At 44.3% G+C, this 10,000-nt stretch overlaps 1 protein-coding gene across 23 annotated transcripts in view; it reads right to left on the bottom strand.

Moving 5' to 3' along the window:
* Positions 1 to 10,000, bottom strand: part of LOC125025733 (titin-like) — a 92,458-nt gene that overhangs the window by 29,108 nt on the left and 53,350 nt on the right. For 16 of the 23 annotated variants that reach the window (XM_047613903.1, XM_047613894.1, XM_047613911.1 and 13 more), the window contains 4 exons: positions 9,563 to 9,661; positions 7,816 to 7,902; positions 4,746 to 4,850; positions 828 to 958 (listed from right to left, as the gene is read on the bottom strand). In XM_047613903.1, the coding sequence (XP_047469859.1) occupies positions 828 to 958; positions 4,746 to 4,850; positions 7,816 to 7,902; positions 9,563 to 9,661 (422 nt within the window). Of the gene's footprint in view, positions 1 to 827; positions 959 to 2,053; positions 2,102 to 4,745; positions 4,851 to 7,815; positions 7,903 to 9,562; positions 9,662 to 10,000 lie in introns of all 23 variants that reach the window. The other 7 variants (XM_047613918.1, XM_047613914.1, XM_047613917.1 and 4 more) reach the window with 5 other exon arrangements.

Below are 10,000 nucleotides of genomic sequence, written 5' to 3' on the forward strand. Positions count from 1 at the left end.
TGACCCAATCCCGCGCGACGCCGACAGACAACTCATCAGGTACAGACAAAGAGAAAGAGAGAGGTGGGTTGAAAAAGGACTCGATACACAGAATTATAGATATATAAATAGACTGACATACAAGGAGAGGTTAAATTCAAACATGAAAATACAAACAAACATATGAAATCGGATAGATAAAAAAGCAAACAGTTAGAACAAAATCAAAGGCAGAAATTAAAAACCTTCAAATTAAATTCACATGAAACAGACTCCTCGAAAAATAACATGACAGACATCCCGAAAAGCTTTGGGATCCCGGTAGACATTTAACTAGTGAAATTAATCATGCAAAGAAAAATAAATTTAGATGTAGAGCGCAGTAAGACAGCCAGGAAAATGTAACAATACAGTGTGTTCATCGCATGCAATGTAGATGTTCGCCGTGTTAGTTCGGTATAGTGCAAAAGGTCTGGAAGGAAGTATAGTGGCGTGTGAGCTGGTCAGGGATGTGGCAGTGTGTGTAGTGTAAGAAATACAGAAAAAAGTGCAGTAGAGTGTGGCAGACAGGCACTACAGGGACGTGAGAAAGGGGCAAGGGTGAAGAATTCCTTCTGAATAAATCATAATTAACGTAACGAGAAGACAAAAGAAAAAAAAAAAAACAGAAAAAACACGGGTGATCTGGTGAAAAGGCCTTTGGTATGTTCATATTTTTTCTCGTTCATACCTTCGTTGTTTTAATTAGGTGAAGGGACGGGCACACAGAGGGGTTCAGAGGTATACAGTGTTAGAAGAACAGAAGAAAGTGCATTTTATAGCGATGTAGTGCCGAGAAGGGGACTTACGTGAGGATGGTGTTACACTCGGTGCAGCGGAAGCAGTTCTTGTGCCACGCTGCTCTCTCGGCCACGATCCTCTCCATCTGGAACACCTGCTTCCCGCATTGCTTGCACTCGGTCGGCATCTGGGACACTTGCTGTGGGAGCACGACACCTGCGGTAAGTGGCTGGCACGGGTGGGTCCAACTCGCCCTTCCGCACCCCAAGGGCATACCGTCCAATATGATATACCAACTTATTATACCAGTTTTGGTAATGTATATCTGGTATAAGTAGTCATGAAAAGCAGCTGGCTATGACGTCGCTCATGGTATAAATAGTTGTATTCTGCCTTGAAACAAACGTTAACTCTAGGGAATACACCGGATCAGTTCTGCGCTACCCGTTTCTCCTCGGGGATAATCCCGTTCGGCGGTATCATCATGCAATTATGCAGGCAAATTTTGTAATATCTTAATGCGCATGCCGATCTAAGCCCCATAAAATGACCCTAACGAAACCCCTTATTGCAGGAATGATAACACTCCTCGATAAGAGAAGCAAACAAATGTCTACCCCTTTTGTTTCACCAACGCTGGGTCTATCACACGTAGCTAGGTTAATTGAAGAGTTGTGTTTTAACTTAATCAACAAATAGCATGCGCTTATATTTTAAACTATCTGATGATCTAATACCACGACGAAAGGTACCATGCAGGCTCCAGACCATTCACTTTATATAACAACTTGTAGTAACAATTTCTAAATGCGACATCACCTTGTTCACCACCTGCTTTTTTCCCCCGAGCCATTTTTTTCATTGAACTTTAAATAATGTTTCTCCGAACAGCATGTAAGCTTTGTTACGCGAGAGAGACATACTGGATGTGTCACGAGTAAGGGCAGTGTTGTTGCGTCAGTTATTAAGTAATAAAGGCGTGATGGAGGTGCCCGCCAGCGCCAGCTCGTGCGGGCACACATCACGGCGACTGGCTCAGCCGCAGCCACGGCAAAACACAGCTTGGTCCCTAATGGATAAATAATGCTGTATCAGATTGTATTAGTTAAACACCAATATAACCAGACCATTACTACAAGTCGTCATACTCCGAGAAAGGTCGCCGCATGACCCGAACATAAAACAAAATCAGCTTCCTGGCGGCGCCCGGCCCGGTCCCCACCACCGCCATAAACTTACCGCCCCCTAGCCCTGGCGGGGAGGGGGGGGGGGAGGGCGGGGGGTTAGAACTTACGTTGTCGTGAAGGTCCAGCAGTGAGTATAGAGGGAAAGGGTCATCAGCCTTCACCAATGCATGGACCACGAGTGCACAGGCGGGTTAGGTGCCCATGTAGACAGTAGTTATGTACACACGCAGGCAGTGGCAGGCAGGCAGCGGATTGGTGCACACGAAGCCAGCATACAATGCACACATGAAGGCAGCAGAGAGTTGCACATGCAGAATAAAATGAGACAGGCAGAGTCAACAAGAGTGACACAGCCGCCATGCACAAATCATGAGGTGTTATGAGGTTATGAGGTCATGCAAGAAGTGAAACAGTGGTACAGTAGCACGCAACGAACACATGTACACATACACCCAGAGCACCTGTACATAAACAAACACAGGTGCAAGAGGCATTAAACTGAAAAAAAAAAAATCCAGGAGACCGAATTAGTCATGTGTATATTAGAACCGGTGATAATGAAGCGGACGGTGCAGGTATAGTGAATCGCTAGGACACTATTGTCCACGAAAGCAGTGAAAATAGTCTAAAAAAAAAACGTGGGTACAGTCCCCGTAGGCGTGAAAGAGGTGCAATATAAGAAACAATATGCGTGTCAGAAGGTGCACGTAATGTGTATAAAAAAAAGTATGTGAATAAGAGAAAAGGAGAGAGAAAAAAGGGACGCGGCTGACAACTTCCTTTCCGTGTGACTTTTCCCGCGCCGTCACGGCCGCCGCTCGCCGTCCGCTCGCCCTTAATTCCTCCCGAGAAGGCAGGGTCCTTCTGCCATTATCCCCGGCTGTCAGGAACCAGTACCTACCTGTGGTTCTTCTTCAGATTCATTTTTAGAACGACCAGTACGTTTTATCACGAATGCCCTCTGACTCTCAGAAAACTAGAACTGAATAACAAAAAGAGATTTCTGCGTGCAAAGTATGCTATTACGACATCTAAGCTACTCTTATGTAACGAAAGGTCACGGTTACCGCTAAATTGCAGCGGACAAGCAGTGACAAAAAATACAAAAGTGCAAGATCTACGAACGCAAAGACTACGCCGTGAACAAACGTGCCCCATCGCTAGTCAAACATATCGTGACGGGGAAAAAACGCTCCCGTGATCTAAATCACATAAGCCGTGATGAGATAAAAAGTGAAAAAAATACAGTGTATAACATAATCTCCTTGGCAATTAAAGGATATATATTTTTCCGGACATTTTATATAATACGGTCGCATCTGTTGTCCGGAATAGCGCCGGTGGCCCGCGTTCGGCCGCCGCGTCAGGGGGCGCAAATGTAAGGGGATGGAAGGAGAAATCGCGGTGTTTACCTGAGTCAGTGCTCAGGTTTACCATCGCCTGTGTGACGTCACGCGCGACAATCATTAGGAAGGTCATGGAAGACCTGGGCGTGACTTATTGATTTCGTTTGTTTTCGAGCACACCTTCGGTAAGATGAGGGTTAGAGAGAGAGGGAAAGTGTGGGGGGGGGGGGGGTAGAGAGAGAGGGAGTGATATATATATATATATATATATATAGAGAGAGAGAGAGAGAGAGAGAGAGAGAGAGACCGATCGCGACTTAACCAAAGAACCATTTACTTCTAATATATTTTAGTGCGCAATTATGCCTCATTTAAATGGTCTTGCACAGATAATATCACCACAATACACCTGTATATGAAAATTAACTTTTTACTGATTGTGATGCAGCAAAGCATCCAGCAATGAAACATCCCCTGTATTTGCGCCCCGAGCTCAGCGTCACGCGTCACGGCCAAGCCGGAGCAGCGTCACGCACTGACCAGCCGCGCGTCCAGAGTACGTCAACGTCTGAATGAGCCTCCGGGGGCGACGCGTGACGCAGGGTGGGGCGCGGCCGACTTCGGGCAGGGCGCGGACGTGCAGAAAAAAATGGAAAGTTTGCATTCTACGATTGGATAAATTTGACAAAATACCCGCTTCTGTTGCACCGTCCAGAGCAACTCCTGGAACATCTCGGCCAACATCGCGACTTGGAACTGCGGCGTGGAAGGGGGGGGGGGGGTTAATGGGGGTACCTGCATGTACGTGAACACACAGATTAACGCACGCATACATGCACTCCACATGTATCTGGACCGCAAACACACGACAAAGTTGTATGCTTAGAGTGCGCACAGCTCTCACACAAACACGAATGCACACACACACACACACACACACACACACACACACACACACACACACACACACACACAGATATTACTTGACTCACTTTATTACTACATAAAATCAGAATTCGCACAGATCAGTGTTAATTATCACATTAATATGTTGAAAAATTAGCATATTTATGCTTCTGCAGGGGCTTTATGCTCAAACGCTACAGATGTTATACGTTGTGAACTGATTAAAACAGGATTAACATATATACACACATTCGCGTGAGTTGTTTAAACAGGAACATCTTGTTAATAAAAAAAAAAAAAAATATCACGTGTTAATTTATTACACAAACTAATCTAAAAAACGAATGAAAAACTAATTAAACGCTCGTTAAATCAATATATACAACACAGCAAACCGTGTTAAAATGAAAAGAACAATACAAAAATAAATCCAAGTGTGTTAAACAGCATCGTCACAAGTGCATTATATAAACCGTGTGGAGTGCTGGAGTGAAGTTAGCGTGAAGTTAGCCATTTTATTTTATTATTATTTTTTTTTATCTTTTACCTTTGGCTTTTCAAACTTGTTCTTCATTTTTGAGGCGTCGAAGGAGCGGACTCGAGGCCCTACGTGCTTCTCCAAGATGTCGTCGCGGTTTAGATATACCGCCTTCTACACCACAGAAAACGGGAAATGCGTCAGTCATCGTCGAAAATGGGAAGTGGTTTAGTCGTGAAGGAAAACGGGAAGGAGTCCGAAACGTTATGGGTGAAATGCAATAAATCGTTGAGACTGTAGATAAACTTTGTGTTTACATATACAGGTATATCTGTGTTCACTACTAAAATTTTGGTATATTCAGAATGATTAAAATCTATGTATGGAAAGAAGATTAGCAAATGTAATTGAGTAGGGAAAGTCACCTTTGATTTCAGTCAAACTATGTCATCGCACCAAGTTAAAAGCAATTACCTAAAAAGACGCCCAATTAGGCAGGAATCAAGCACAAACTATTATGTTTTTTATCCATACATGAGAAATGAACAAATGTCAACCTTAACATTTAGCTTAAAACTAGATATTCCCCAAATATTCACAGGGTGTTCCATGGAGCCATCTGTAACACCCCTCGTGTGGCCACAAACTTACCATCCCATTTCAAAATAAAAAATCAAAGAATTATAAAGGGAGAGAGAAAAAAGTTTATTAGATCTGCAAAGAGAATGGAGAAATATTAATGACATTAATAAGTTTCAGATCTCTGATAAAACAACAGAATAAGAAAGTAAAAAATATATATATACATATATAATAAGGGCTATGATGATGATATGACCCAGGATGATGATGCTAATTATGAGATTAATTATACACAAAAGATATAAGCAGCAAAACATGACAATGAAGAAAAAAAAAATAATGATGAAAAGTCACGAGAACATAAAATCTGGAAAATGAGAATAATCTTAGACATAGAGAAATATGAGTGAAAGTCAAAATATTATCAAAGCCTTATTCAAGAAAGCTACATTTAGCTTCTTTTCTGCAAGAGTTGTATAAATCTCAGATCAAAGCAAGGGTTGCTATACCATTCCTCTATCGATGAATGAAAGAGTGTGATGATTATGGCTGCGATGACGCTATGGCGGCCACGGCAAGAATGGCAGTGAAAAAAACAAAGTGAAAATTCCCATACATGTGCTCTGATAGAAAGTCATTGTGAAGGAAAAAATATATCAACTTGAGTAACGTCCAAAAGTACTTTCCTAGCTACTAGCTATATCAAAATAATAATTACAAAAAAAAACAAAAAAAAACAGGATATCAAGAACAACAACAGAAATACGAAAAGGCACACAATACATACAAAACAATAAACGGATTTATTTCTACATTACAGTTTCAAAAAAAGAAAAAAAAAAAAAGAATAAAAATAAGTAAAAACTATGCCTTAGTACCGAACATTCCCGTTCTCGCAAACCATGTCTTTAAGCTTTTAATTTCTGTGACGCGGTACGCAGGACGGAGCAAGGGGAGAGGAAGGGCAGGGAACGGGCGGAGGGGAGAGGGGAGAGGGGAGGGGAGAGGGGAGGAGCTGAAATGGAGTCGCAAATGGAAAGGTGAAGAGAAGGAAGGGAACAGGTATGATGAACGAGAGCGAAGGAGGCCCATAGAAAAGGGTCAGCCAGCGAGGGAGGGGGAGGCGAGGGGAGGAGGAGGAAGGTCAGTGGGTCAGTATTGCACACGCAAATCCAGCGTTATAACCGGAGGTGAAATCACGCGAGGAATTCCGTTCTTATATTGATTTTCCGTCTCGTAATTCCTTCAGTGAATCTCGCTTGGTCGAGGGGAGAGAAAGAGGAAAAAAAGAGAGAAAAATAGAGAGAGAAAAAGAGAAAGAGGGGGAGATCAGAAAAAGAGGCGTGGTTTTCATGTTTTTCTTGGGAATGCAAGGGAAAGGCACTTGTAACCAGTCTGGCCGACCGGGCATCTGGCAAATAACAAGGGGAGAGACGGAGGCAGGGAGGGCGGGAGGGAGGGACGGAGGGAAATTGGGGATGGAATAGAAGGGAGGGAGGGGGTGGAGTGGGAGGGAGGGAGAGTGGGAGAAAAAAGGTTGAGGTTGGAGCAGCAAGGAGGGAGGCAGATAGGGAGGGAGGAAGGGTAGAAGGAAGGGAGAAAGGGAGGTTGAGGCTGGGGTGGAAGGGAGGGTGGAGGGGGTAAGTGGGATGGAAGAGGGAAGGGAGAGGCAAAGGGAAGGGGGGGGGGAGAGAGAGAGAGAGAGAGAGAGAGAGAGAGAGAGAGAGAGAGAGAGAGAGAGAGAGAGAGAGAGAGAGAGAGAGAGAGAGAGAGAGAGAGAGAGAAAGAGAAAGAGAAAGAGAAAGAGAAAGAGAAAGAGAAAGAGAGAGAGAGAGAGAGATTAAGACCGTCCCAAAAGGAAACATGCAAGGGGTAGGAATCGGCTCATGTGAGGTTGGCCGCCCGCCATGGCGTGGTGCGTGCTGCGCCGCGTCACGCTGCCGCCCGCCGTCAGAGGCACGGCGAGGCGGGCATTATTCTGCCGGAACTCAATCTCCTACTTGTTGCAATACCCTCGTATTATTTCTCGTCCCCGTGCAACGCTGCCCTCCCGTGATCTGAAGCCCCAGAGAAAAGAGAAAGAGAAGAAAGAAAGAAAAACAAAAAACGCTGAAGGTTCGAGAACAAGAAGGCAGGGGACGCGAAAAAACGATATTCTCTGGGCTCCGGGAGCGTGAAGGATAACGCAGTAGAGAAGATAACAAACAAAACGAGAAAATGAACTCCACAAACGTATGAATGAAGCCCTCTTAGTGTTTATTACTTTCACTGTTTATCACTATAAACAATAAAAACAGTAATTTACAGTCGCTATAAGCTTTTCCGTTTCAATGATGCGTTTAACCGGGCTGCTTTGGGCAAGACTAACTCCAACGTTCCGTAGCGGAGATTCCAAGCTCGAAGGCGGGGCTGGAAGACAGCAACGTAAGCAAAACCGTGAACTGTGCGAAGTAAAACTTAAACGGTGCAAAAAGGGTGCAGCAGAACCGCCTGCGCCGAAGAGCTACGGCAGACGGCGCTGAAGGCGATGCCCTCCGGGAGAGGCCGGCCTACTCACCCTCTGGTTCAGAGACAACCCGGTGGAGATGCTGCGTCGCACCGCCGGCGTGGGCATGGGGGGCGAAGGGCCCACGAAGGTCGAGCACTAAGCAACAACAAGAAAAAGGTTCACTCTATGGGGCTCCTCCTGCCGCGCTCGGGGCAGAGGCGCCGGACGCAAGCGCTTGCCAGGCTCTTATTCCTCTAGCATCAGATATGTACTAATTGTGTGTACATTTATCAGTAAATATATGTCCATTTTATTTCCTTTTCATTAATTTATTAAAACAACAGTAATGGAGATATCAAACAATGTGTGCAAAGTTTCAAGAGCGGTGCGGTCAATAATAATAATAATCTGTAACAAGCAGGAATCATAAATTTCCTTTTTCTCTCTCTCTCTCTCTCACTTACAACTCATACGAAAATAATGGTGTATTAATAATGATGATAGCAACAAACGAGAACATTCATGATAATATGTATCAAAATAATTCTTATAATCTTTAACTAAAAATAAACTAGTGTAGTTACAGTATTAGTCCCAAAAACAAAAGAATAATACCTATCAAAATATTTCTCCTGTGCGTTTTAAACCATTCCGTGACTCTACGGTTCCACTATCCAGATTTCACTATAATAAACCTATCGTGAACAACTACATTATCTAATCACAATTCTAATATGATATCAGTGAATTTCTCGCAATATGCTTGTCTGTAATAATGCATACTAGTTACCTTTGTAGATGGGTATGACGAAACAAGATTATATATAAATGAGGAGAAAAAAATCGCGTAATATTAAGCTAAATCATAATAACATACAACCCTAGGGAATTGCATTAGATCCTGAATACGTCGAAATTCCTGAGCAGCCATTCTATAGTCTTGTAGTATAGTAGCTCTACACTGCAAACTTCGCTCATAAAATGGTTTTAAGAGAGACGCATTCTGAAACGAGCACCGGATACTGAAATAAAACATAATGTCAACACATCACATTCACACACACATATTCCAACATACTCAAGCAACGGTGCTCCTATGCAGCACATAGGGAAGAACAAGAAACAAGGTACATGATAATGAAGCAAAGGTAAGTACAGGTAGGTAAAGGTGTCGTCTTCTACACCTGGGTAAATAAATCTGCAGCTGAAACATCTTTTAGTATCTTTTTTGATGACAGGGTAAATGCACGATAAATTAATATTTGCAATTGCGAATCTCCAATTTGTAAAGGTGATTATAGCTCGTGCGAGTAAAATTAGAACTTCTCAAAATACTGACAAGACAAGCTGCCTTTTGAGCCGTTTTTTCCAATCATCATAAATCATTTGAGTGTACATCATGCAGCAGAAGATACATCAAGACCAGAAAGCATCAAAGAGCGATGGAAAGAAATGTTTTGGAAATCAGAGGCAAAATTACAACAGACTGGCTACGGTAGGATAAAGCGTGGCGGAGGGCCAGGGTCGACCTCTGTAATGACACAACTGAAACGGTGCAGTTTTACGCTACATCAATGTTCCTCTCACTCTTGACCTACTGTACGCAAGCGCTCTCTCAACAGCTCCACGCTACAGTCAAACAGACAGAATTGCTCCTAATGACGAGCCAGCAAGAGGTGACAGTGCCGTGGTTTAAGACAGTGCAGTGCCACTGGAACTGCCATAGGGAAGTACAGCTCATGACAGGGACAAAGTATGAGACACGAGCCAGGCAGCGGTCCCGCGGGAAAGCGGACGCCGCCGAGGCTGGACTTACCAGGCGCGCGACCTTAGCCTTGGTGATGTACGGCGCCCGTCCGCCATCACCTCCGTTACCAGATTCGCTCAGCCGGGCCTTGTCACAATAACTCCGCCGCTGAGGGCACGCCGGATTAACAAAGGCAATGCCACGTCCGGTGCCACCCATGAAGCACCGAGGTCGTACAGGCGCGGAGATTGCAGCGGTGTACGACCCAGCACAGCACACGCGGGCACCACGGGCGAAAAGAGGTAACCATATGTTAGCAATCACTAATGTGGTTTGGGATGAAGAGTGGGCATGAATGTGCTCGGTGTAGTCTGTTGTGGTTGCGGCGGTGGTGGGTGTGGGCGCAGCGGCAACCAGGCATGGTTACCGCTGGCTGTACATGTTGGCTGTTGTGAAGGGTGACAAAGAGTACAAGAGTAAAAAGCATTCACTGTAATAAGCGATGCC

The sequence above is a fragment of the Penaeus chinensis genome, chromosome 5 (assembly GCF_019202785.1).
Source record: "Penaeus chinensis breed Huanghai No. 1 chromosome 5, ASM1920278v2, whole genome shotgun sequence".
Taxonomy (NCBI): Eukaryota; Metazoa; Arthropoda; class Malacostraca; order Decapoda; family Penaeidae; genus Penaeus; species Penaeus chinensis.